This window comes from Ovis aries, chromosome 25 (assembly GCF_016772045.2).
Source record: "Ovis aries strain OAR_USU_Benz2616 breed Rambouillet chromosome 25, ARS-UI_Ramb_v3.0, whole genome shotgun sequence".
Taxonomy (NCBI): Eukaryota; Metazoa; Chordata; class Mammalia; order Artiodactyla; family Bovidae; genus Ovis; species Ovis aries.
Genome location: NC_056078.1, coordinates 42,809,376 through 42,835,988, shown reverse-complemented (window position 1 = coordinate 42,835,988; position 26,613 = coordinate 42,809,376). Strand labels below are relative to the sequence as shown.

Sequence of the window (26,613 nt, the reverse complement as noted above, 5' to 3'; positions counted from 1 at the left end):
AGCCCACGTCGCGGCGTCTCGTGACCCAGGTAATTGGTACCTTGCGCTCCGCATCATCTGCTCGCAGCCCCTTGACCCGCAGCCTCTGGATCGCGCTGCCGCGCAGACCCCCACCGGCCGGGTGAGCGCGGCGGCCCCTCCCCTCCAGGTCCCTGCGCCTCCTCCCCTCTCGCTGTCTCTCGGGCCTCCCCGCTGCTCCTCTCTCCCGGGTCCTGGGGCGCCGCAGCCCGGAGCCGGGGCCCCGTGAGGCGGGAGGAGTGAGCGTGACCTTGGCTCCGTCTTTGGCTGGCTGCGGCCTCCCCAAGGACACCCCCGCCTTTCGCGTTCATCCGACCCTGCGGGTGCAGTTCTTGTGAAGCGTTTTGCGCAAAGGAGCGAAGCTCTACCGGTGGGGTTTCAGACATCGGCGTGGGGTCTCTAGCCCAAGACTGCAGACTGTCCACGCCTTTCGTGGCCTGGGGAGGGGCCTACTGCCCTTCCCCTCCTGAAGGAACCTGGGCTGCGGAGAACAGCGCTGGGGAGGGGGATGGTATAGCGTTATGTGCTTGGTGGGACGGGCAGGCAGCTTCCAAGTCTCAGGACCTCGTCGGGGGGAGGCGGGAGGTGGGCAGGGCCCTTATATACGGCTTTAATCGCGGTTTCTGCTCACAAATGGGGAAACTGAGGCCTTGAGAGAGGCAAGACTGGCCGGAGGTGGCAGCCAGCCTGAGAACTGATTCTCCATCTCTCAGGGAAATGCGGGGGATGAGACAAGGTCCCAGCAGGGTACCATGATGTCCATCCCTGCACCCCTCCGCACATATCCTGTAGCATATTAGGACAGGCCCCTTTTACCTTTGTCCTTTTCCCACCCCTGGGCTTTCGCTCAGGCCCTCCATCTCTGCCAAGGAAATAAGCACACCCCCTTTCTACCCTGCTTCCTACCCCAAGATCTGCCCCCTTGACCTTCTCTTGGGTTCAGTAAACTAAGGTTGGGACTTGTTCCTGAGAAAAGGCCACCCAGATCCCAGAACAGGGTGCCATAGTAGGCCGACAGGAGCGAGGGCCTAGGCTCAGCTGCTGCCCAGCTTCAGGGTCTGGGGAGGCTCTGTTAACTGATCTCTACAACGGGCGTATGGCAGAGCAGTCCTCAGCAGGGCCGCCCAGGTAGGGGCTTATGTGAGAGAGGCTTGGTGGCCAGGGCTTCTGCAGTTGTTATGCTTCTGGGGGTGGGGATGGGGATGGGGATGGGGATGGTACTGACTTTGTCCTTAGGGAGGAGACCACCAAGACCTATCCAGAGCGACCTGCCTGTTAGTCCACTGGAGGCTGAGCTGGGCTCTTCCCTTTCACCTGAGTAAGCAGAGCAGGCTGGGACTTTGACTGCAGGTACTGAGGCCGACTCTGTGCCCAGAACCTCCAGGGCTCCTGCACCCCCAAGCCCTGCTGGGGTTGGGCAGGGGTGGTTGGCTGGCTGCCCTCCTGTCAGGCTGGGTGAAGGCCACAGCAACGTGCAGTGGCTTCCCGGATTACTCAGTATTTGTAAAACACAGTGTTCCTGGGCTGGGCCGGGCAGGACACAGGCAGCCCCCCACCCCCACCCCCCTGCCCCAAGCCACCCCATTTCCCAGTGGGAGTGGTTGCCGGCAGGGAGCAGCTCTGTGTTTACATCACGACTGGGCAGTGAGGGGGGCACGGGCTCCGGAACCACAGGGCCCCGCCACTCGCCAGCTTAGCCTCTCTGTGCCTGTTTCTGTATTTGTAAAATGGGACGAGAGAAGTGCCCACCTCCCGGGACTGTTGAAAGGGAGAGAGGGGCACGGTGCCTGCCCCCAGGCCGGTGCCGGCTCACTGTGCTCTTATTCTCATTGCCACAATGGGCATCTTGCGGTCAGGCTTTCTTGCCTTGGGATGCGGAGGTCAGAGTTTCCCCACTGGGTTGTTTAGAGTCTTCTGATGTTCCAGGCCAGTAGCGCCTAGGCCCTATGGCCGTCTGGGCAGGGGCAGCAACCCTGTATTTGCCCAGGTCTCAGGGGCTATTAGAGATTGAAAGGGGGTTGGCACCCTGACCCTCTGACCGCAGATCTCAGACCTTGGGGCCCCAGCCCACATCTGGAGGGTGCCACTCCAGGGAGAGCCAGCCCCTGGCAACCCTCACTAAAGCCTAGTGTCACTGGGCTGGTGGGGCTGGACAGGCCGCTGAGTGTGTGGAAAGGAACCTTCTGGCACTTGGGACTCAGGTTCCAGCTTAACCCATCTCCTTCCTCCCTGCAGTGCAAGGCAGTTTTGCTTTTTAATTTTCCTTTGGACTTGCTGCTGGTTGCCCCGAGGAGCCCACTGTCCCTCACTCAAGGAGACCACCCTCCCCTTCCCTCTGTCTCCTGTAAGTTTGGAGGGAAAAGGGGAGGAGATGCGCCAGGAGGGCTGTGCCCTGCCTTGGAACATGACTCCTTGTAAAATAGAAGGTCCAGCCAGCTGTTCTGGAGACTTGGTTGAACTGGTGGGGAGGGGAGTGCCCTGTGGGCTGGGCACACCTGGCCCCAGGGCCATTGACTTCCGGCCAAGCCTAGGCAGGGAGGTACACTTTCTGGGATTGAGTTATGCAAGGGGAAGCCAGCCCTCTTGCCTGCATGGCCCCTGGTGGGGTGGCTCTGGTGCTGCACCCCACTCACAGGCTGGGGTTCTCTGCTCCGAAGGGCATCAGCAAGTACTCAGAGGGAGCTGCTCTGTGTTCGGGCAGTGCTGGGGAAGAGAAGGGAGCTCTGCTTACAATTGTTTTGGGGGTATTATGAAGGAACAGAGGTTCTAAGAGAAGGCTCTTCTCTTAGAATCCCTGTCTTCTGTCGGCAGGGAAGGAAGGCCCCCACCCCATATAGACATAGACTCCTGAAAGCCCATTGTTCATGCGTTTTTCCTGGGGAAGAGCAGGTGGCTTAGTGGGGTCAAGGAAAGTCGCTTGTCACTTTTGGTCACAATGACCAGAGATCCAGCAGTGCCATGGGCCTTGAGATAGTACAGCTCGGCCAGACCCCTTTCTTCTGGCGTTTTCCTGACCAGGCATGGTGCACCAGTCCTTGAAGGACTTCCCTGCCTGAGTTCCAGGGTGGCTAGGGGGCCTGGCCGACTGTCTGTCTCTCTGTCTTGTGCTGTCTAGCCCAGGGTCACCTGCCCAGTAGGCCCGCTAAAGGCCATGTGAACAGACAAGTGGCTGCCGGAGCCTCCTTCCATCCTGGTCCTGTGGTTTATGCTTCTCTTTTATTGCCTGTGTCCAGGATGAATCAGCTGAGGCTGCTGCCATCCCGGCTTGGGACACAGGCCTCAAGGCTCCTGGCCCCGCATGGAGCCCAGACGTTCAGCTGGTGCAGCAGGTCGTCTGGGCCACCAGCTTCCTTTGCAAGCAGCGGAGTTGGAGGTGGTTCCAGTTATATGGAGGAGATGTACTTCGCCTGGTTGGAAAACCCCCAGAGTGTCCACAAGGTTGGCACCCCTCTATGTGCGAGAGAAGGTCCTGAGGCTGGGCTGTGGAGGGGCAGTGGGGAGAAGCAGCTTGCCTGCTGAGTGACCCTGGGTAGTTTCTTTGCCTCTCAGGTCCACCATTGTCTTTGTTTGTGAAAGAGCTGGTCCTCATATTAGGTGAGGAAAGCTCATTGCTCTGCTGTTGCTGAACTAGCCAGTGGCTGGTAGTCTGGCTTGAGATGCCCAGATGATGCCCTGCTCAGACACACTTCTCCTCTGGCATGCTGCACTGTGCCAGGTGGCCCCTTGTCTTGTGGTTAGGAGCACGAATGGTTTATATATATATATATATATATATATATATATATATATATATGGAGAGAGAGAGAGAGAGGGAGAGAGAGGGAGAGAGAGTGGGTGAAATAAATACACACTGATGGTAGAAAATAATAATAATGAAAATGAAAAAGTAAAATCCGTTGCCAGGGCAAAAGTAAAAAGTGAAGCTGCTCTCTCTCCATTCACAGTCCTCAGAGGAAAGGAATACGTTCACATGATTCAAAACGAAAAGTATCAAGTCCTACAGTGAAAAGCCTTCCTCCCATTCCATCTGCTCAACTCCTACCTGTCTGGTCCCCAGTCTATTCTTAATTTCTTCTGTATCTATTCAGATTTTCTTTAGATAAACTTATTGCAAACATAATTCTGGATTTCCCCCACCTTTACACCAACAAATGGCATGTAATGTCCACCGTTTTGCCGCAGGCTTTTTTCATTCAGCGTGCATCTCTAAGATTTTCAGTGTCAGCACCTTAAGAGCCCCGTTTCTCCCCCCAGCTGTGCACTATTCCACTGTTTGGACGGACGTGCCACCCCCACCCCCAAGGACGGGCCTCTGGCTCGATGCCCGTCTCTGGCTGGCGCGCCTGCTGCTGCACTGCATTGCCTTTGCGTTCATCACCTCGCGTGTGTGCAGCTCACTATGGGATAAACTCCGCAAAGTGCAGCTGTTGGGCAGAGGGCATCTGTACATGCAGTTGTGACGGATGTTGCCCAGTTGCTTCCCGCAGGGAGCGTGCCGTTACCCTCCCACCAGTGCTGTTTGGGAGGATGCCAAGGCAAGCGCGTCCCCTGTGTGCTCTGCTGGGCCACGGAGGTGCCGATGCATTTGTCCGTCTGGTTTTTGTTTCTGCTCAAAGAGTAGCAAACCATACATCCTCTTCTGTTTTGTTCCTTTACAGCATATCTTGGCAATATTCCACATCCATAACAATAGATGCATCTTAAAAAAAAATACTGCATGGTTTTCCAGAATCTAAATTTACCATTTATTTAAATGGTTTCCTATTGGTCACCACTTAGATTGTTTTTATGCTGCCATTTTTGTAAACTGTCCTGTGGGGAACATCCTTGTACCTGTAGGCACACCTGTCCAAGTACATCTGTAGAACAAATTGCTGGCAGTGGAATTTCTGGTTCAAAAGATACATACATTGAAAGTGTTGAGGACCTGCCTGCCACATTGCCCTCTACAAAGGCTGCCTCTAATCCCAGTGTGTGAGGGCATGTTTCCCCCAGGGATGGAAGTCTCTTTCATACCTGAAGCCCCTTGATCACAACTTATAACTCCCCAGCCAACCCTCTACCAAGCTGGGTTCTGGAGAGATCTGACTCTGGATGGGGGCCTGGGCTGGTTGAGAGGGATCCCTGGACAGGGTCTTAGGAAGGAAGGTCCTGAGAGTTATAGTGATGAAGGAAGACCAGTGTCCCCTGGGGTCCCAGTCTGGGCCACACCCAACGACTCTCAGTCCCTAACTCGGCTGTTTTCTTGTTTCTGCCCCCATCCAGTCCTGGGACAGCTTCTTCCGGAAAGCCAGTGAGGAAGCCTCTTACAGCCTGGCTCAGCCCCAGGGTTCTGTCGTCTCTGAAAGCAGGCCGGCAGCATCCAGCCGGACCGAGACCAGTAAATTGGTGGAAGACCACCTGGCTGTACAGTCCCTGATCCGGGCCTACCAGGTGAGCGACTGGAGGGCGCAGGCTCCTGGGTGTGGCAGGCGCTAATGACAAGGAGACTGGCTCAGCTCCAGGCCACCTCAGAGCCCTTCTCCGAGCCCTCTGTGGGGGGCTCTGACCCCCCCTCCTGCTCTTTGCCACACTACCATCCACGTCGCTTGCCATCACCCTTCATTTTTTGTGCGGACTGGTTTGTTTGTGGTCATTCTCATGGAGTGTTATCTCCCACACCACTGTGCCCCAGTACCTGGAGGGGTACTTAGTGGGTGATCGGTTTCAGTGAGTGTTGAATGAAAGGTGAATACGTTGATCCTTGTTGATGTCCGTTTTCTCCTCTTGACTGGGCATTCCAAGAGGACGGGGCTGATGTCCAGCAGGTGCTTAGCCAGTGTTTGTGGGACGAATGAGTGAATGAGTAGTTCATGAAGCAGCCCTCCGCCCATCACTTGCTCTGTCCTGGAGACTTAGACTCCCCGTGGCTGGGTTCCCAGGCTCAGCCCCCGCTATGTCAGAGTCCTGATGATGTTCCCTATTCTCGGTCTTGATTCAACAGTACTAATTGGAGGGCTGTTCTGGGTGTTCACGCCATAAAAATGCAATCATTTAGGATCTCTCTGGGAATCGGTGGCAGAAGGCATTTCATAAGAGAAACTTGTCCTGAAGACACGCAGAAGGGAGGGTGAGGGCATCCTGGCAGCGACTGAGCGGGAGGGTGCCGCACAAGCTGCTGCAGGGCTCCGGGGCGAGAGGGAGGCCTTAGCACATGGAAAGGGCGCCTTGCCTCTGAATGAGGCTCTCTGCGTGGGTTGGCAGCTGCCCACCCAGGGTGTGCCAGCTGTGCTGGGGTGGAAGAGGACGGTGCACAGGATCAGGCTCCCCTGTTGGTCTCAGGACCCATGGATCACGGGCCACTTGGGAGCAAACAGCATTGGTGGTAATGACGCTTGTCTTGGCTGGCTAATAGGCAGGAAGCGATCTAACTGTTGACTTTGAAAAAGAAGAACAAGGAACGTAAACCTTTATATGAAATATAAGGTATCATTCAGAGTGCGGCCCGAGGGCCTGATCTTCCAAGCAGAGTCTCAGTTCTGCAGTGGGCCTTTGGTCTTTCGTTGTCGGAGATCACAGCACCAGGGTCCTTCCAGCAGGTCGGTCTCTGGATTCAGGAAGGTTACTTTGTGCTGGCTTGATAAAAATCTGCCTGATGCTGGGTACTTACGGGTGGGCTGCGGCGCCTCCCAGGCCAACTCGGGGCTGAGCTCTGGTCTGACTTGCCTGCATACACTACTGAAGAAAAACCCCAAGCTGCTGCTTATTTGCAAACATTTAGAATGTAGAAGAATCATGTCTCAAACCCTGAAGCCCATCATTACAGTGCCGCTCTTGATTCATCTTACCCACCTCCGGCTCCACCCACAGGCCACTGATTATTTTGAAGCAAATCCCAGATGTCGTTTCATTTCATTCATTGAATGTTTCAGGATGTATTTCCAGAGATAAAGCCTCCTTTAAAATTTTACAAATATACATAATAGCATTATCACTGCTAAAAATAGTAATAATCTTTAATGTCATCAAATACCCAATTGGCATTCATTTGCGCCTGTTTGTCTCTCGGATTTCTTTTTTCTGCTTATTTGAATCGAGATTCAAACAAAGCCACAGGTTGTGATGTCGACACGGCTCTTCAGCTCTTGTTCTCTTCTCTGCAGGCTCTTCTCCATTTCTTTCTGTATTCCTTATTTGTCCCATAGAGTTTTCTTGAGTCTGGATGTTGCTGATTGCATCCGCGTGGTATCACTTTATCTGATCCTTTGTCCCATGTGATTTCTGTAAAGTGGTGGTTATATCTAGGTGCTTGACCCAACATAGATTTGATTTCTTTGTTGCAAAATCAGCTTCCTGGTGGTGATGGCACTTCATCAGTTAGTAGCTAAGGATAATTATTTCCTGGATGCATTAAGTCATTAGGAGCGGTAAAAGTGGTGACAGTCTAATTCTGTCTTTGTTTGGTACCTGAAATATTTCCGTGGGGAGAAATTTTCCTTTGTTAGCGCGTTTAGCCTCAGGTACAAATTGTATAGGGAAGGTAGGGTCAGTGCTTGATTTTTTTTTCTTTTTATTGATGGATTTTCAAAATTATGATTTGGTTCCCTAGCATCTTCCAAATATGGCAAATAAGGGCTTTTCTTCTTTTTCTTAGTATGATATGAATGCTTGGATTTAAACACATTTGATGAATTTCAGTCTGCTACAGATATTCTCCTTATTGTTGCTCAAAATGTGTCCTTATTCCCAGCCTCAGTGGTGTTTGGTAGGAGAAGATGATTTGAGCTCATCTTGTACGTTTCTAAAAAGCCAGCTCTCCAGAGAGTGAGGGAGTATTTGCTGTTACTGGTTTGGACGTGACTTTTGGATTCTTTTGATGGTTAGAGACAGGAAATATGTAGTTTTTTAAAGATACCATACTTTATAGTTTGTACTGATGCTTCTATACGTGTCAAATATAGGAATTAGGGTTGTCTTTGACCTTGTCAATCTTATATCACCATCTCCTTTTAAAAATATCAAAAATAGAGGTTCTCACAGATGCAATACAATGACATATTTGATTTTTCTCATAATCCATACATGACAAGCTAAGGATACAATTCTAGTACTACCACTGCTGGATGGAAATATAAATGAATTTATGATCTTTTTATTTCTGCAGTCCTGTTTGCCTTTGGGGAGCATTCTGCTAGTCAATTGGAATAGTTCCTCTCTATATAGTTACGCCACAAATGGATGCATTAATTCATTTATCTTACTTTCAATTTTTAAAACTTAATTTTTTACAATTTATTTATTTTTAAATTGAAGGATACTTTACAGAATTCTTAATTTTGTTTTATAGTGATATAAAATATTTATAAGATTCCAAAGGCAAGATATAGTCTTAAAAGTCTAGCTTCTAGCCCTGCCACTCTGCCCTATTTTGTCCTTTCCCTGTAGTAATAATTTTTCTTATTTTTTGGTTTTATTATTTTACTACATGTTGTTCTAATGCTCACATTTATTTGTAGACATTCAAATAGATACAAGTATATGCAAGTCATATATTTACTTTGTCTTTCCTTTCTTAGATAACAGGTAGTTTATTGCAAACATTTTTATATAATTTGCTGTTTTGCTTAAGACTATTTTGTGGAGACAATCTCATTGTAGCAGTTAGGAATTTTCCTCATTCCTTTGAGCAACTCTGTGCCTGCGTGAGTTTCCCATATCCATTTGTCAGTGTCCTGCTGATGGACATTTGGGAAGTTTTTAGAATTTTGCAATTACTGATAGTACCATAGTAATTGTTTTTGTGTATGTGTTCCTTCCTGTTTCTGAAAGCTGCACGATGTACTTTTAAACCGAGTTGAGCTCCTACCACCTCAGTTGCTGTGCTGGGGCCTCACAGGCCTGCTAGGGCCTGGGTGCTGGGCATGTGGAAACTTGAAATTCTGAAGCCGGAAGTGAGGGGCCTGGAGTCTCAGTGTTGGTGGGGGTCTGCCCCACTCTGCCTTGGCCTTTTCTCCTCTCCAGATCCGGGGCCACCATGTGGCCCAGCTGGACCCCCTGGGCATTCTGGATGCGGACCTGGACTCCTTTGTGCCCTCAGACCTAATCACCACCATTGATAAACTGGGTGAGCATCGAGACCCTCCTGTTGCCCTGGCAACGTGAGCCAGCCGATGCCTGTGCCTAGTGACAGGCACCGAGCCTGCGGTGCCCTGGGTCTCGGGTCTCAGCCATCAGTCTGAGAGGCTTTCTTCTGACCCTTGCCCATCTATGCGTCGGGTCCCTGCGAGGGAGGGCTCTCCATCCTCCCCAGCTGGTGCACCCACTCAGCAAGTTTGAGACACCTGTCCAGGCCCTTCCTTGTGATGGCCAGCTCGGTTCTGACTCTCACGCCCTGTGCCCTGCTGACAGAGGGTCCTTGACCTTTAGGCTGGACCTGGTGGGACGGTGCTGGGGGCACTGGAAGGAGGCCTAAGGGTGCAGCTAGGCTCACCTCGTCACCTCCCTCTCTCCTGCCTGCCGCCCGGACTCTGCCCCATGGGCCTCCCAGCCTTCTACGACCTTCGGGAGGCTGACCTGGATAAGGAGTTTCAGCTGCCCACAACCACTTTCATTGGAGGCTCCGAAAACACCCTTTCTCTACGGGAGATCATAAGGCGCCTGGAGGTGAGTGCGGGCAGGCGTGTCGGGCACGCGTGATGAAGCTCGCACACGCTGGAGGCGGGGAGGGCACTGCCTTTCCTGCTCCAGGCCCTGAGGCAGCCCCTCTGCTTCCTGGCTCCTCGCGGAGTGCCCCTGTCCCCGCAGAGCACGTGCTGCCAGCTTGTGGAGTGCCCCTGTCCCCGCAGAGCACCTACTGCCAGCTCGCGGAGTGCCCCTGTCCCCGCAGAGCACGTGCTGCCAGCTCGCGGAGTGCCCCTGTTCCCGCAGGGCACCTATTGCCAGCACATTGGTCTGGAGTTCATGTTCATCAACGACGTGGAGCAGTGCCAGTGGATCCGGCAGAAGTTCGAGACCCCAGGCGTGATGCAGTTCTCCAGCGAGGAGAAGCGGACCCTGCTGGCCCGGCTAGTGCGCTCCATGAGGTCAGGCCCCCAGCACCTTCCTGGGAAGCCCCAGTGGCTGGGGGGCCTGCTCCAGGGCTGTCTGAGACATCCCGAGCCCTAGCTGATGAGGAGATACCTGGCAAGTGAAGGCAGGGCTGGGTGGGGCTCTAGGAAATGACACCGAACGAGGATGGAACGGACATAAGGATGTCCCTGCGTGGAGTGAGTGTAGCAGGGACTTCCTGCAGGTAGGGCAGAGCTGGGCTTCTGTGAAGCTGGGTCTGCCCAGGACCGTGGGGCCCTGGAGGAGCCCCTGGCCCAGCTGCTGGGAATAAAGTGGCTCGCTGAGCAGTGACATGTGGGCTGGAGTTTGAATTGAGCCGTGAGGAGGCCTTTGGAACATGATGAGAGAGCTCCAGGGCACGTGTGCTGGAGGGAAGCGAGCCGAGAACAGTGGAATGGCTCGTGTAGCAGCTTGACTGGAAGGGGAAGAGAAGGTGGTTCCTGGAAATGGATGCAGCCAGAGGCCTCTGGTTAAGCTGGGAGGAGCCTCAGCCTCCCCCAGACCTATGCTCCTTGCTGGTAGGGCATCAGGGTGTCTGTGTTGGGCCCCGGACTGTGCAGAGAGACGTGACTTCATAGCTTCCCCATCCTGGCACCCTACTCCAAGCCCCCAAGAAGAGCCCTCACGAGCCCCTGCCTCTCCACCCTTTTCTTCCCCTCCCCAAGCAGGTTTGAAGACTTCCTGGCCAGGAAGTGGTCTTCTGAGAAGCGGTTTGGCCTGGAGGGCTGTGAGGTCATGATTCCGGCCCTGAAGACCATCATCGACAAATCCAGCGAGATGGGGATTGAGAACGTCATCCTGGGGATGCCGCACAGGTGGGTCCTCCCTGCCTCAGCCTGTGCTTCTCCCCCAGGCCCGGCGAGCTGAGATGGGTGTGAGGCTTTGAAAGTCAGAGTAGGGGTGTTGTTGGGACCCGGGCGTAGAGGCAAAGGGGTCTGGAAAGGTCTGACTCCCTGGGCCCTGGCTTGCTCATCACAGAAAGAGCCGAGAGCGTGGCCAAAGCCTCTGGAACCAGGCTCTCTTGGGCTCAGCTTCTCTCTCACCATGCTGCCCCCATCCCCAGCAATACTGAGATGACAGAAGGGGCTATGTCATCCTACCTGAGGTTCCTGTGGAGTGGCACAGCCCAGAAAAGTGCGATGAGGGCAGAGCCTGGACACGTGGGCCTGGGTTGGCCTCGCCTGGTGGGAGGTCTCTGGAGGTCAGCTGAATGTCTCTTTCCCTGGCTTCTAGCTGACCACTCATTTCCCTGGGACCTTGGTAAAGACTTGGAAGGTTGGCCTGGCCACTGGGCAGTTACCTCTGAGCTGGAGCCTGTGGGATAATGAGGAATATAGCCAAGGCAGACAGGGGTCCTGATGAATGGGCAGGGACAGGACATGCTGTCTGTCTGAGGGGCAAAGCCCCGGTATTTCCCATGCCCATTTCCAGCCGCTCACAGCGGGGCCAGCCCCCTACTGCTTCAGCACTGGGGCATCAGGATGAAGTGTGAGGAGGGTCCCCACCCGTGGGCTGGCCTGCCAGGAGTCCAGGCTTTGTCTCACAGGCTCTGTGCCCTGGAGGGAGCAGAGAGGACCCCGTGGTTTCAGGACGGCATGGCTTCAGGAGAACTGGGGGGGGCAGGGCGAGAACGGTGCTGGGCCAGCAGGCAGCTCTGGGACTCTGATGGCGCGGCACGGGCTTCTGGCCTGAGGAGGCTTCTCGGGGCCAAGGACTGCCCTTGGCCAAGCCTCCGTAGTTGAGACGGGGCCTCTGAGGCTTGAGGGCTTTCCCCAAAGGGGCTGAGGGGTGTTCATCCGGTTCCTGTGTCCACACAGCCCTCCCTCCACAGAGCAAGAGAGAAGCCCGCCGGAAGAGGGCTGCCCTCCTGTCACGGGGCCCCGTGGGGCTGGAGGTCACGCCAGAGTATGTGCAGGCCTAGGGCTGGCGTCTGCTGCTGGGCTATGGGAAGCGAGTTCTGAGTCACGCCTCGCGCCTGGCTCAGGCTGGTGTCCACCCCTGCATGTATTGCCCCGTGATAGCGAGTTCAGGCTGGACTGGAGAACCCCTGGACCTAGCTGCTTCCCCATAGCCCCCCCCCTGGACCCCCTCCCCACCCACCAGACCTGAGCTCGTCTGGACAGGTCCTCTGGTGACTCCTTTAAGGGCAGAAACGTCACCTCTTCTGTATCTGCGCCAAGACGCTGCTAGGCTGGGCTGGGGAGCTGTGTGGGAGCGGTCGCGCTACGTTAGCAGGTTGGGGTCAAGATTCTGGGTTGGGCTCAGCTTTTGGGTCAGGGAGGGAGGGAGTGGACACGTGGCCATGAGGCTGGGTGGCTCCCTGCTCGTGAAGGCCTCCTGAGTCTGAGGGGTGTGGGTGTCTGCTGGCCAGCTGAAGCTGCTCACATGCCTTGCAGATTGAGACAGGAGCAGAGGGCCGTTCCTGCTGGGTCCTTGGTGGGCAGGGAGCATGGTTATGCTGGGGTGTGTTGAGGGAGGTGCCCCCTGTGCCGGGTGAGAGCCCTGTCCCCTCTGGCCCAGGGGCAGGCTGAACGTGCTGGCCAACGTTATTCGCAAGGACCTGGAGCAGATCTTCTGCCAGTTTGATCCCAAGCTGGAGGCAGCAGACGAGGTGGGTGCCAAATGTGGGCACCAGAGCCCCTGGAGAGCTGGGTGTTGGGGGATGGACAGGCACGCAGACGAGTGGGAGAAAGGCCAGGGGTCAGTGTGAGGCTCCTGAGGTGCTTTGGAGCCAAATGCTCTGATCTCAGATAACTAGGAGAATCCTTGGATAATCTGGGCCAACCTGCTATCTCCAGCCAGGGAAACTGAGGCCCAGAGAGGTGCAGGGGAGTCCCTGAAGTTACTCAGTTCAGCCCATGTGGCTGTGTCTCTGTGCCCAGAGTCCTGCCTGCCTGCCCATAGGGACTCCTCACTCGCTTGTTTGCCCAGCACAGTGTTGGGAGGCCAGGACAGTTTCCTGTGCCCGCTGATGAGCAGAGGGTACAGCTTTCCACCCTCACCCACTTCCGGGTATATGTACGTGTCATGTAGGCCTCGTATCTCATGCTTTTGTGAGTGCTGGGCCCTCAGCCACGTTGCCGTCTTCCCTTCCTCTCTCTCTCCCACGTCCTGCCCATCACCCCGTTTGATGGCTCCCCCGTCTGTGCCTCCGTGCTCCCTTTGCCTGAAGAACCGTGTCTACTCTGGCCTTTTCCATTCTGTGTGTACGTGTGATGGTGTGTCTGTCTGTCTGTTTTCCCATCCAGGCTGGTAGCAAGGTGAGGGCAGGGGCCTTTCCCCCGAAGCCTGAGCGCCCAGTCCTGGAGGATGGTTTGTTAAAATGAGCCACGTTAAATGACTGCTCTAGAACCGTCCAGCGCATTAGACCAGAGCAGGACTAGAATCCACATCTGCTGGCTCCCAACTCATAATCTTTCCGCCATCACGTTCATTTTGCTCAAGCACCTTCATTCTCTGAGTCTCACTTTCCTTTCCTGTAAAACGAGGATAAAAATTCCTGGTCCCAGAATAGGTTGTGAGCAATTACAGGTGACATGAGTAAACTATAAAACCTGGCCAAAGAGCTCTTTAAACAAATTTACTTTTTTCTTAATTGAAAAAGCAGTGTGAGCATCATTTGAAGAAAAGATTTCATAGTTAGAGTGAGTTTCCCTTCTGAGCCTGCTCTCCTGCTCCCGGGAGGCTCTGCTGTGGTCAGTTTTCATGTTAATCTGTGTACTTCCAGAAATGTTCCACGCAGTGCAAGCACATGTAGGCGTCCAGCACAGCTTTATTTGTAAGAGGCCAGGTGAGCAGCTTGAGATGCCGCTGGGCACCTTGCTGGTTTCACTTGATGAGTCGTCACTATTTTAGAGCTGCATGCCAAGCTCCCCGGGCTTCTGATGCCCCTCCGGTTTCCACTGTCTCTTGCTGATGAGCATTAGGTGGTGGGATGAGTGTTCTTGCACCCATGCGTGTGCATTTTCAAATAGTGTCTGAGAAATGCAGTGGCTGAAGCTGAGGAGGCAGGACTGAATTGCCCTCCAAACAGCTTGCAGACAGCAGCGAGTCTGCCTGCTGTGTGCCAGAGTCCCAGGCCACGCCCCCCTTCCCTTACTCCATCCCCCCTTTCCATCTTTGCCAATGTGACTGGTCCAGAAGTGACTGCATTTGAACGTATTTCTCTGCTGTGAATTTGAGTGTCTTCTCACGTTTTTAAGCCATGTATTAAACCATGGTTTTAAACCATGCCTTTTCCTATAAATTCCTTTTCCTGGCTTTTGCTTGTTTTTCCCTGGGGTCTTGGTGCAAAGTGCTTTATGTATTGAAGGAGTTAGCCCTTTGCTTGCATTTGTGTGATAAGTATTTTCCCAGCTTGATTTTCTTGCCCCCTAATACTGTGCATGGATCTTCTTCCCCCTAGACAAGCATATTAGATTTTGGCTGCCTTATCCCTTGTGGCTTCTGAGGCTTGTATGTTGTTTAGAAAGACTCCTTGCTCTAAGATCATAAAGCGTGTCGTGTTTCCCCCGGTTCTGTGTTTTTGTCTGTCGTGTGCCCATTTTTGCTTACTTTGGTGTAAGGAATTTAGTAGGGGTCCTGCTCCAGTGTTTTCCCAGAGGCCTGGCCCATGGTCTTAACTCCAGTTAATGGCTGTCCTTCATTCCTGGGCCTTCACGTCGCTGGTTGGCCCCTTCTTAAGGGTGCCTTACCCGTCCCCAACTCTGCCATCATTCATGCGGAGAGTATGGTAGCTGATAATGTGCAGGGGTTCTGATGAGGGATCATGACCCAGGGAACCCGCCGGCCTTTCTTAGAGCAGCTGGAGGACAAGCAGGGTGTGTGCCAGGGTTGGGGGAGGAATGCAGGGGTGAGTCAGGGACAGCACGATTTTCCCAGGGAGCAGACTCCGGGGGATGTCCCAGCCCCTCTGTGGACTTGCATGTCTGGGATGGTGGGGACTTCATCACAGGCCACGTCAACCTTCAGGGTTCCGGAGATGTCAAATATCACCTCGGCATGTACCACGAGCGGATAAATCGAGTCACAAACAGGAACATCACTCTGTCGCTCGTGGCCAACCCCTCCCACCTGGAAGCGGTGGACCCCGTGGTGCAGGGCAAGACGAAGGCAGAGCAGTTCTACCGCGGGGACGCCCAGGGCAAGAAGGTGAGCTCTCCTGGGCCCTGAGGACCTGGGTTCTGTGGGCTGGGCTCCCGAGGGGTGAGCTCCCAGGGGTAGACTCCAAGGTTCACGGTTGGGGCTGGACAGCACAGGCTGGAGCATGGGGGCCCCTCCTGACTGACCCCCTGTCCTGCAGGTCATGTCCATCCTGGTCCACGGGGACGCTGCCTTTGCTGGCCAGGGCGTGGTCTATGAGACCTTCCACCTGAGCGATCTGCCCTCTTACACCACCAACGGTACCGTGCACGTTGTCGTCAACAACCAGGTGAGGGCCAGGGCTGCATGCTGGCCCTGTCAGCGCTATCTGTGCCTGGGTCCAGGCAGCACTCTGAGGAGCAGAGTGGGACAGTCCTGCTTCTAACCCCACTGCTCTGCCGCTTAGCAGAGCGTGACTTCAGCGAGATGCCTGATCTCTCAGCCCTGGTTTCCTGGTCTGTGGAATTGGGAGGAGTATCCATCTGTGTGTCTGTCTCTGTGTATATCTCTCTCTCTGTCCTTCTCTCCCCATCCCCAATGTATGTGTGCGCACACACACACATATACATATGATAAAGCCGTAGGGACAGAGGAAGATGGGTATAACCAGCGTCTACCCCAGAGGCTGCCCATATAAAATTAGATGCTGCCTTTAGCTCCATGAAACCCAGTCTTAGAACACAGCTCTCACAGCTTTTGCTTTTAAGGCAACTGTGGTTAATGACAGCTCGTCTTCTGAGCTTGTAAAGCCCTGGGTTAACGACTTTATTTACATAGTCATTTAAGTCATTTAATCTTCACAGTATAACCCTGTGAGGCAGGAATTTAATGAGCCCTTTTAATCAATGAGGAAACCAAGGCTTTGGGAATTTAAGTGCCTGGCCCAAGGTTGTAGAGTTAGTAATTTGTGAGACTGGGTTTTATCCCAACTTGGGCTCCCTACTCCCACTGTATAAAAATGATTGTGGAGAAAGAGCAGGTGTTGCTGCTGTCCCCGTGATTTCAAGGTCACCCACTGTTACCTGGCCATGTCCCCATCACCTCCCGGCCATGCCTGATGGACCTCAAAGCAAAGGCACCCCTTCCCCAGCCGCCAGGCCCCTGGCCTTCCAGGCGGCCGTAGCCACCCAGCTCTCAGCGCCTGCTGCTTCTGCAGATCGGCTTCACCACGGACCCCCGGATGGCCCGCTCGTCCCCATACCCCACCGACGTGGCGCGCGTGGTCAACGCACCCATCTTCCACGTGAACGCGGACGACCCAGAGGCTGTGATATACGTGTGCAGCGTGGCAGCCGAGTGGAGGAACACCTTCAATAAAGATGTCGTGGTAGACCTGGTGCGTGTGGGGGCCCCGGCTGGGTGGGCTCGGCTGTCCCTGCTGCACCAAGCCCTCCGGGGCTGTAGCATCTCCAGCGGTCAGGGCTGGGCAGCAGGCTTAGTGCCACTGGGTGCAGTCTCTGCAAAGGCCTGGGTGGGGGGTCATTTAGTGACGGGTGATCGTGAGGGCTGGTGAGGTTTTGAAGGGTGTGGCCTGCCAGGTGTGCCCCAGTGGGGAGTGACTGTGTCAGGCACACGCCTGGGCACGGGGACCCGCCCTCTGCCCCTGCAGGTCTGCTACCGCCGGCGTGGCCACAACGAGATGGACGAGCCCATGTTCACGCAGCCTCTCATGTATAAGCAGATCCACAGACAGGCGCCTGTGCTGAAGAAGTACGCAGACAGGCTCATAGCTGAGGGCACAGTCACCCTGCAGGAATTTGAGGTGGGCCCCGTCAGCACCTTGCTGCAGCCGACACTCCGAGGGGGCTGCTGATGTGACCAGCCCAGGGCTGGGTGCTGGCGACTTAAAGAAGTAGCCGCTATCGTCCTTGTCCCCAGCAGCCCCAGGTATCAAGGGGGACAGAGGACCAAAGACACCTACAGCCTGGTGGGATGCAGCCGGTGCGGCGATGCCTGGAAGCCCACCCTCAGGCAGGAGTCCAGGAAGGCTTCCTGTGGGAGGTGGCCCTGAGCCGGGTTGTCCCCAGTGTCTTCTGTGGACATGCTGGCCCTCCCTCTTTCAGCTGCTCTGGGAGCAAAGACCATGAGTCTTTCCTGGGTTCCCACAAGTCCCTTGCCGAGTGCGATCCCGTGGACTGTTTCCAAGATCCCCTGAACTCTGGGACTTTAAACTCTGGCCATAACGTCCCTGTGGGTTAGGGGAAGACCGTTCCGCTAGAGCACGGTCACTCAGCCTGTGACTGCCCAGGGCGTCATTGCCTCAATCCAGGCCTTCACCCTTACTTCAGGAAGAAATCGCCAAATATGATCGGATCTGTGAGGAGGCGTATGGCAGGTCCAAGGACAAGAAGATCCTGCATATAAAGCACTGGCTGGACTCTCCCTGGCCTGGTGAGTGAGCAGCGTGTGGCTGAGAGCCCCCTGGGGCTCTGGGAGAGGCAGGCCTCCAAGTCCTAGGGAGATGGGCTGGTCTGGGGAACTGAGGCCCCACCACCTCCCAGAACTCACAGAGTCTCTGCCCTCTCAGGCTTCTTCAACATGGATGGGGAGCCCAAGAGCATGACGTGCCCAGCCACAGGTGTTCCCGAGGACACGCTGACCCACATTGGTGAAGTGGCCAGCTCTGTGCCCCTGGAGGACTTTAAGATCCACGTGGGTGAGGTTGCTGTCTGGCATGGGCCACTGTCCCAGACATCAGGCCCCAAGGAAGGTGGTGTCAGGAGTCAGGGAGGCCCAGCCTCATCCCTGCTTGGCTGTGGGTAGACCAGCTGAGCTCTCTGTGCTTCCTTCATGCCCGTGAGGGATCTGTGATAATAGCTCTTCAGGTGAACAGATGTGGGTGCCATGCTCCCCAGGGAGTGCCGCTGACAGGTCTCCATGGACACCTTGGGTCTCCCCAGTGCCTTTGTTAGGGGTACCCCTGGATCAGACAGGAGGAAAGCAGGGGGGAAAAGGCTTCCCGTGGAAGGCGCAGTTGGGTCTAGAATGTTAGGGGGCAAGTGTGCCAAACTGGGCAGATGATAGAGGGGGACCCTGGTCTAGCAGGTGGCCGCTGGTGTGCTTCCTGGCTGTAGCTGTTGTGGCCTCCACTCAGGCAGCCTGAAGAGCCCCGTGGTGGTAGTGGGGCCCCCGTGCACCCTCTGAGCAGCTGTGGGTGTTCCAAGAGAGTTTCACCACTCCTGGGGCAAGCCCAGGTGTCTTGGGGCTCCGGCTCTGTGCGCAGTCACAGCAGGTCTGTGTGGGTGTGGGGCCGACGGCAGGCCAGCCTGGGCCAGGTGCCTGGGCTCAGATGCAAGCACCTTCTGTATGAGGGTGAGTGAATGACTTTCCTCTTCTGAGCCTGTCTTCTCATCTGAAAGGCAGTGAAAGTCAGTACCTGCGTTTCATTGGAGAAATGTCCCCTGCTCAGCGTATGTGGCACGCGCACGTGGCCGACGCTCACCTCCTTCTTCCCGCAGGGACAGAGGCGGTGGGAACATACGCGCGGGCCAGCCTAGCACCTTGGCTGCCGTGGTGGGGCTGGAGGAGGGGTCCCCTGCGCCCTGCCGGGCCCCTGGCTCGGGGGAGGGGTCCGCAATGAGTATGCTCACACCAGGCGCAGGGCCCGGGGACCATAGCTGTCCCAGGCGAGGTGGCCAAGCTCCTGCACCCCTCAGGCTGGCCCTTCCCTCCCCCAGGCCTCTCTCGAATCCTGCAGGGCCGTGCAGACATGATCAGGAAGAGGACGGTGGACTGGGCACTGGCAGAGTACATGGCCTTCGGCTCACTGCTCAAGGGGGGCATCCACGTGCGGCTCAGCGGGCAGGACGTGGAGAGGGGCACGTTCAGGTGAGGCTGGGGGCGGAGGAGCCCGGGCCCGGTGGGCACGAGAGCTGGAGTTCAGCTGTACTGCGGGCCTCTCAGTTGGCCAGGGACTCTGGATGGTCATTTCAATGAGGGTTAAGAGGAAAGCTTCTTAGAACTGATTTTTTTTTTTCAATCCCTGGCTGAGTGTTATGGTCTGGAGGAAAAGCCGCAACCACTGACCACCGTGCAGGAAAGGCCCACTTGTGTTTTCCCGACACCCAGTGGCAGGACAGCTGCCTCCACACGGCTCCACTAACTTGTGGCCAATCAAGGACAGGTCCAGGGCCACTGGAAATTGGTACACATTGATCTATACATGCTCCTGAACATTAAATTCGCTGGTGTCCTAATCACTATTTCCTCATCAGCTCCCCAAACTTGAAGGCTGGATACGTTTCAGGAATGACAGGTTAATAACTTGGCAATGCGAGTGATTGTTAACTCCAGTGTCCACAGATTGATTTGCTCATTGTGTGTTTTGCTGAACTTCCTCAAAGGATTTTCCTTGTCGGACCAGGTGCTACAATGAGCTGCATCCGTGCCTCACTGAGGAGATGGATGTGGTATTTCTAGGCTCTACCCCTATGCTCCACCGTTCAAAACTAAGGAAGGAAAATCTCAGAGTCAGAAGGGATTAAAACAAACAGTTGATTGGCTGAGCCCTTCGAATAGATCTGGAACACCTATGATTCAGCAAATGGAGAATAGCTCAAAGAAATACTTATTCAGATAGGCCATCTGAAAGCTCCTGGGCCTCCTCTCCACCCCCATGGGGCCAGCATGCAGAGCTGACTGCTCTGCGTAAGCACTTGGTTGGTTTCAAGTCTTGTGGTCATCAGTGGTCCTCAAGACCCTTTGTTTCCCTTTGAACTACTGCCACGCCGACTCCCCACCGCCATCTTTCTTGTTTGCAGTTTAGAGTTCACACTTCCTCTGTTGGGGACCCCGGATGTTTGGGATCTCCACTCAGTCTCTGCCATGTTAGTGAGTCCTGGAGATGTGGCTTCCAGAATTCAATAGGCTATCCCTCCCTTGCCCCAGTCCCTCATCGCTGCTGGCCCTGCTCCAGCCAGGGCTCAGGGCCACTCCACTGCACCTCCGTTGCACGTCAGTCCCGTGAGGCTTGGTGTTCAGCCAGGGGCCCCTCCTAATGTGCCGCAGTTCCTGTCTCCTGTGATCCTGGGCAAGGCAGGCGAGTGGTGAGGGAGCTAGCAGGGGGCCGGGGGACAGTGCCCCTGGAGTATGGCTTCCTAGGGCCTCGGGTTCCACCCAGGGCCTGGGAGGTTGGCACGGCTGGTCTCGTGGGACCCTCCTTATGTAGGAAGCTGAGACTCCTGTCTGTGCTCCAACACCCTCAGGGCGTGTGTGAGGCGGGTGCCGCTGGGAGGGGAGGCTGCCTGGAGGAGGGGCCAGATGGCTCTGGCTCTCCGCAGCGGCTGCCAGCCTGTGGCCTCTGCCAGGTGTCTTGCCCAGCCCACCGCCTCCCACCCTTTCCTGGTCTGTCTCTCCAGCCACCGGCACCACGTTCTCCACGATCAGGACATCGACCGGAGGACGTGTGTCCCAATGAACCACCTGTGGCCTGACCAGGCCCCCTACACCGTGTGCAACAGCTCCCTCTCGGAGTACGGAGTCCTGGGTGGGTCAGAACTCTGCCTGCAGGCCAGAGAGGCTCTGGCCCCTCAGGGCATCTGGAGCTGGGAGGGGCCGGAGGAGCTGGGAGGCCCCCGGAGGGACCTGGGCCATGAGACAGCCCTGGGGGACAGTGGTTGGGCAGCCTCCACCTGAGGCCACATCAGAGATGTGCTCCTGTCCCATCTGGCCCTCAGAGGGCCAGTTGAGGGTCAGTCTTGCCTGGATGGGGACTCTGGATACCAGAGCCTGTCCCTGGGTGGCATCACTGGGCCCAGACCAAAACCCCATTGAACCCAGTAGGGGCCACTGCCACTGGCTGGCCCTGAGCCTCCTGGCCTGGCCGCCTCCACATCCCTCACCCGCCTCGTCTTCTGCGCCGCCGCGCCCAGAGGCCCTGTCCTCGAGCGAGGCTCTTCTGGGCTCTGGCTCCCCAGACTATACCCTCAGCTCTCCCTCGGCTCAACCTTTAGCTGGCCCGCCTCCTCTGAACCTGCCTCCTCCAAGGAGCAGTAACCCCCGATGCTGGCCACCCCTCCTGGGGAGCAGCCTCTGGGGCTGGTCCTGCACCCCTGCTCGTTTTGGGGGGACTCCTTGGCAGGTGGCCCCTGAGGCCCCTGAGGCCCCTGCAGGGTATCTTTGGACTTGGCTCCTGGTCTAGCTAAGGGTGAAGCCAGCTGTACGTGAGGTCAGGGCTGAGGTTGGCATCTCTGGGCCTGTTGTCAGCTGCTGGAAAGGGAGATGCTGGCCTTTGGTCCCATGGAGTCCCCGGGTCTTCCGGCCTCCAGGGAAGGATGGGCAGGGCAGGGACGGTGGGTGAGGACAGGCTGGGGCTGGCTGGGGCCCCAGCCCTGGGTGGCCGCGCGGGGCAGGCTCTACCTCTCAGTGTCTTCCGTGTAGGTTTCGAGCTGGGCTACGCCATGGCCAGCCCCAGCGCCTTGGTGCTCTGGGAGGCTCAGTTTGGTGACTTCCACAACACGGCCCAGTGCATCATCGACCAGTTCATCAGCACGGGCCAGGCCAAGTGGGTTCGACACAATGGCATCGTGCTGCTGCTGCCCCACGGCATGGAGGGCATGGTGAGAGCCGCCATAGGAGGGCTGTGGCTGGCCTGGAAGGGGGCAGCTGGACGCTTGGCCACTTGCATGGTCGAGGGGGTTGTGTGCCTTCCAGCCCCTTGGAACTGCACAGGACGCAGGTGGGGCCTGCGTGGGTCTGTGTTAGCACTACCGAAGACGATGACGCTACTGTTCTAGGTCAGAGACGGGACGGACGTGTCCGAGTGCCTGCCGTGTGCCAGCTCTGTTTAAACCCTTCTCTGTGTATCAACTCCTTCAGTCCATACAACAGCCTAAAGAGGCAGGTCCTGTTCCCACTTTCCCGATAAGGAAGCGCAGACGCAGAGGGGTAGAATAGCCTGCCTAAGGTCACAGGGCTAGCCACTGAGATTTGAACCTCTGTTGTTGGGGGCCGCATGTCGGGGAGGAGGAGGACAGGCAGGTCGTCAGGGGAGGGGAGGGAGGCGCGTCGTGAGGTCCCACCCTGTGGGCTGTGCGGCCTCCACCCTGCGGGCTGTGTGGCCTGACCAGGTGGGGCATGGGTGGGGCTCGGTCGCTGCCTGGCTGCACTGGATGTCCTGCTCAGCCTGGACCGGCCATGCATTCAGGGTTGATCAGTGCTGCTCGGAGCAGCTCTCGTGGTGCTGGGCGGCGCTGCTCGGAGCAGCTCTCGTGGTGCTGGGCACTTCCCATGCCACGCATTATCCTGTGGCACCCTCGCCAGAAGATCGGTTCTGTTCCCGTTTCACATGAGAAAAGAGAAGTCCTGTGACTGCCCAAGGCCCCCAAGTTGTAGAGGTAGCTGGCCTCTCACCTGGAGCCAGGCTGGATGAGGAGCTGAGCTGGCCTGGCTGGTGCCTGTGGCTGTGGGTCCGCGGGGCTTTGCCCCTAAGGGAGGGGCAGGCCCCCCCTGTCCCAGGGGGAGCCAGCTTGGAGGACAGCGGGGTGTCCTGCCGCTCTTATGGAGCAGAGCAGCCTTGTGGGTGAGGGGAGGAGGAAGACTCAGACCTGGGTTTGCAGTTGCCCCTTGCTGACTGAGTAACCTTGAGGTTGCTTCTTAATATCTTCGCCCTTCACCTTCATCTACATTACAGAGCTGCTTCCAAGACAGAGAATATTGTGTGTGAGGTCTGTAGAATGATGTCTGGCACACAGGAAGCACTCAGCAAATGGTCCCTGCTGCAAGGCAGAACGTTCTAGAGACAGAGCATCTTAACCTGGCCTTTTCACTTCTGCCCTATGTGTTCACACGTTTTGGCTCTGGCTGGACCCTCCTTCCTGCTCTCGTCTCACATTCCTTGCTTTCTATGGTTCAGATTCTGGAGTTAGGGCATCTCCCCCGGAAGCGCTCTAGACCCTGCCCTGAGCCCCAGGTCCCCGTCTGGTGTGACAGACCCCCAAGCCCCCTGAACTCTGGCCAGCCTGGCCCTCTGGCATTTGTTCCAGGGCCCAGAGCACTCTTCAGCCAGGCCTGAGAGGTTCCTGCAGATGAGCAATGACGACTCAGACGCCTACCCTGTGAGTACTGCCCGCTGCCCGCCCCTCCCCAGGACAGGGCCGCACGCTGCTGCTCCCGGCAAGGCCAGGATAGGGGCACCACAGGCAGCCCGCCTCCCAGCTGCACCCGTCCCCCCAGGCCTTCACGCAGGACTTTGAGGTGAGACAGCTCTACGACTGCAACTGGATCGTGGTCAACTGCTCCACGCCGGCCAGCTTCTTCCACGTGCTGCGCCGGCAGATCCTGTTGCCCTTCCGCAAGCCGGTGCGCCGCCCGCGCGGGCCATCGCTGGGATCACGCGGGGGTCGAGGGCAGCGCGCCCTGGCCGAGTGGGGGCAGGCCGGCAGCCAGCCACCGTGTTTCCCTTCCAGCTGATCATCTTCACACCCAAATCTCTGCTGAGGCACCCAGAGGCCAAGTCCAGCTTTGACCAGATGGTGTCTGGTACGTGCCTGGGCGGGCTGGGGAGGTGCCTGAGGGCGGCCCGTGGGGCGGCCTCTGGTTCCGTGGCTCTGTTGGCCCTGCAGCTTCTGACATGGTCCCTGCCAGCAGCTGGATTGGGAGGTTGGTGCGGCGGCCAGATGTCTGGGCCTGCCTGGGTCACTTGGGCTGAGCACCAGGGTCAGGAGCATGCACTGGCACCCCGCGGCTGCCCAGGAGGGCCAGCCTGTCTGCACCGGAAGAGCTCAGAGGCTGGAGGCCTGCTGCAGCTCCGCCTGGTTCATGGGAGGCCGAGTGCCGGTCATTCATCCACTGTTTTCAGTCCTGAGCCCAACAGGCATCACTGGCCCTGGGGACCTGGCACCCCCTCCAAGACCTCTCAGCCCTGGTGTTGGAACTGAGATGTGACCCAGTAGAGGATGAAGGGGGGCAAGGTTAGGGCCTTGAAGCTGGTCACAGCAGAGCTGTCTGGGAAAATGGTCCTGGGCTGTAGGGGAGGGGCAGGAGCTGGTCCGGGGACCTCAGTGGCGTGGGCAGGAGCTTGTTCTCACTTGCGCGTGTGTAGGCGTCTCCTCTGATGTGGCCAGTGGCTGAGCCAGCAGTCCAGAGCCCTGGCATTGGGCTGGACCGCCTGGGCTGAACACTCAGTGCTGGTGGGGCTTGGCAGCCTGTGAACCCTTTGCCTCAGGGTCCTCACCTGGGATGCAGTGACCCCACAATAGCTTCCTCTGGCACCTGGCATGAGATCAGGAAGGAAAAATGGGTGGGACTCAGCTGGGAGCTGGGCTCTGGGGCTGAGGGAGGAAGAGCCGTGCCAGGGTTTACTTTCCAGTTTGATGGTTGGGGGAATTGAGTGTGCCCGGGAGGTGGGCGTGACTGGCTGGAGAGCGGGTCTGGGACAGACAACAATTCCGTAGATGGGAGTGTGACATCACCTTCTCTGTCCCCTCCGGGGGCTCTCCCCGTCAGCCCCGCCTCACTTTGAACTTGGTGTTCCCAGGGCTTTGCCCTTGGCTGCAGCTGCTGTCTCCACTCCTCTCCCTGGGACGTCTCTATCTCCTGTTCTGTTGTTTGGCTCAGGAGGTTCAGGTTGCAGATCTCAATCCGGGGCTTGGCTTGGTGGCCAAGGAGAGCCTGGAGGAGCCAGGAGTGTGGACTTGGTTCCCAGGCTGCTCTGGCCCCTCTGGGGGCCGACGCCCCTTCTGTGTCCTGTGGGTCCCCAGGAACCAGTTTCCAGCGGGTGATCCCTGAGGATGGGGCTGCGGCGCGGGCTCCTGAGCAGGTGCGGCGGCTCATCTTCTGCACGGGCAAGGTGTTCTACGACCTGGTGAAGGAGCGGAGCAGCCAGGGCCTGGACGAGCGCGTGGCCATCACACGCCTGGAGCAGGTGCGCCTGGGCCCCTCAGCTGCCCAGCCTGGTGGGCAGGGCCCAGTCACCAGCCCCCTGGCTCTGGGCAGCGTGCCGGGGCTGGAGCCAGTGAGGAGGGTGGGGGCTGCTCTCCGGGGGGCCTGTCTGTGGGCGTGCCCCCTTCCCCTGGCTCTGCCCCTCATTCTTCCTGCCCTGCCCCAGATCTCTCCGTTTCCTTTCGACCTGATCAAGCGGGAGGCAGAGAAGTACCCAGGCGCGGAGCTGGTGTGGTGTCAGGAGGAGCACAAGAACATGGGCTACTACGACTACATCAGCCCGCGCTTCACCACCGTCCTGGGCCGGGCGCGGCACATATGGTACAAGGCCGGGGGCGGGGGCTGCCCGCCACCCACCCCTCGGGTCTGCCAGGGCCCCACCTGGCCTGCCCTGCCCCATTTGCTGTGTGACCCGGCACCTGCCACTGCCCTTCTCTGGGCTGAATTGAAAACCGAGGAGTTGGGCGCCCTAGTCCCTGCTGGCTCTGGGACTGTCAGTGACAGAGCATCTTCCCCATTAGGGATCCTCTTCAACATGGCCTTATGGAGAGCAAACCTCTGTGTTTGTTCTGAGGCCAGAACTGAACTAGAGAACCTCCTGCATGTCTCAGATCTCCTGCCTTTGATCTTAGGCCACTGACTTTGCCCCTTGGAGCCTCAGGCTCTTCATTCCTGCAGCTGGGTGACGATAAGCAGAGACCCCATGCGGTCCTAGGGTAGCCGCGAAGCCAGCCCTGCCCTTCCCATGAGCTTGTCTCTCCTCCTCCAGGTATGTTGGCCGAGACCCAGCAGCTGCACCAGCCACAGGGAACAGGAACACTCACCTGGTGTCTCTGAAGAAGTTTCTGGATACTGCCTTCAATCTCCAGGCCTTTGAGGGCAAAACATTTTAGAGCCTCTGGGGACATGGAGGATGTTAGGGGTTGGCTGGCTCTGCTGCCCAGGAGAGAGACTGTCAGGAGCCCCAACTTACCCATATGGTGATTGAGGCCCAAATGTAGGTACCACCAGCTTTGGTATTAAGCCATCTTGGGCCTTTGTGTTTATTTCAGAGTCTCTCAGGGCTGAGAAAGCCAGAGGTGTCTGACGGATGGGCTGTAGCTGCGGAGTGCTTCTGCAGCTGCCCTGGCCTCCAGGGTTTCAGGTGGCTTCTCTGTCTGTGTCATTCACGTCTCTGCAGACAGCCAGCCAGCTGCCGAGGAGCCCATGTCTTTGGTTTCTCTCCAGCCCGGCAGACTTGGCTGTTGCTCACCCTGCCCTTGTTCATCTGCAGATTCAAGCCCTGTTCTCTGCTGTGCTCTTAGGAATAGAGGTTTTAGCAGTGACAGCCAGCTGAAGCAAAACCGTGCCAGGTGATATTTATGGGATCTGTTCTGTGGGGCGCGTCGTAATGAGGTGTGTCAGCTTCCATGTGAAATGCGGTCATATTTACCATGTACCAAAGTAGAAAACCAAATAACAGAGAAATTAAAAAGTGCTTGAGAGAGA

At 56.7% G+C, this 26,613-nt stretch overlaps 1 protein-coding gene across 2 annotated transcripts; it reads left to right on the top strand.

The window, feature by feature from the left end:
- Positions 1–26,613, top strand: OGDHL (oxoglutarate dehydrogenase L). 2 transcript variants are annotated; one of them, XM_027962250.3, is made up of 23 exons: positions 1–121; positions 3,252–3,456; positions 5,284–5,451; positions 9,019–9,121; positions 9,545–9,660; positions 9,925–10,079; positions 10,773–10,919; positions 12,625–12,715; positions 15,076–15,255; positions 15,407–15,535; positions 16,403–16,582; positions 16,856–17,008; positions 17,535–17,637; positions 17,774–17,902; positions 18,924–19,074; positions 20,604–20,731; positions 21,625–21,803; positions 23,229–23,300; positions 23,419–23,544; positions 23,652–23,724; positions 24,945–25,108; positions 25,292–25,446; positions 25,895–26,613. In XM_027962250.3, the coding sequence occupies exons 2-23, from the start codon at positions 3,253–3,255 to the stop codon at positions 26,016–26,018; spliced, it is 3,030 nt and encodes a 1,009-aa protein (XP_027818051.2). In that variant the 5' UTR covers positions 1–121; position 3,252; the 3' UTR covers positions 26,019–26,613. The 2 variants fall into 2 exon arrangements, with proteins under 2 accessions (XP_027818051.2, XP_042096774.1); XM_042240840.1 differs by lacking the exons at positions 1–121; positions 3,252–3,456; positions 5,284–5,451; ... (2 more) ...; positions 9,925–10,079; positions 10,773–10,919 and having other exon boundaries at positions 12,631–12,715; positions 15,059–15,255.

Bases quoted from the DNA above. Each gene is read 5' to 3' on its own strand.
- OGDHL (XM_027962250.3), top strand. From the start codon at position 3,253: ATGAATCAGCTGAGGCTGCTGCCATCCCGGCTTGGGACACAGGCCTCA. The intron at 3,457-5,283 runs GTTGGCACCCCT...GCCCCCATCCAG, and splicing joins ACCCCCAGAGTGTCCACAAG to TCCTGGGACAGCTTCTTCCG. The intron at 15,536-16,402 runs GTGAGGGCCAGG...CTGCTTCTGCAG, and splicing joins ACGTTGTCGTCAACAACCAG to ATCGGCTTCACCACGGACCC.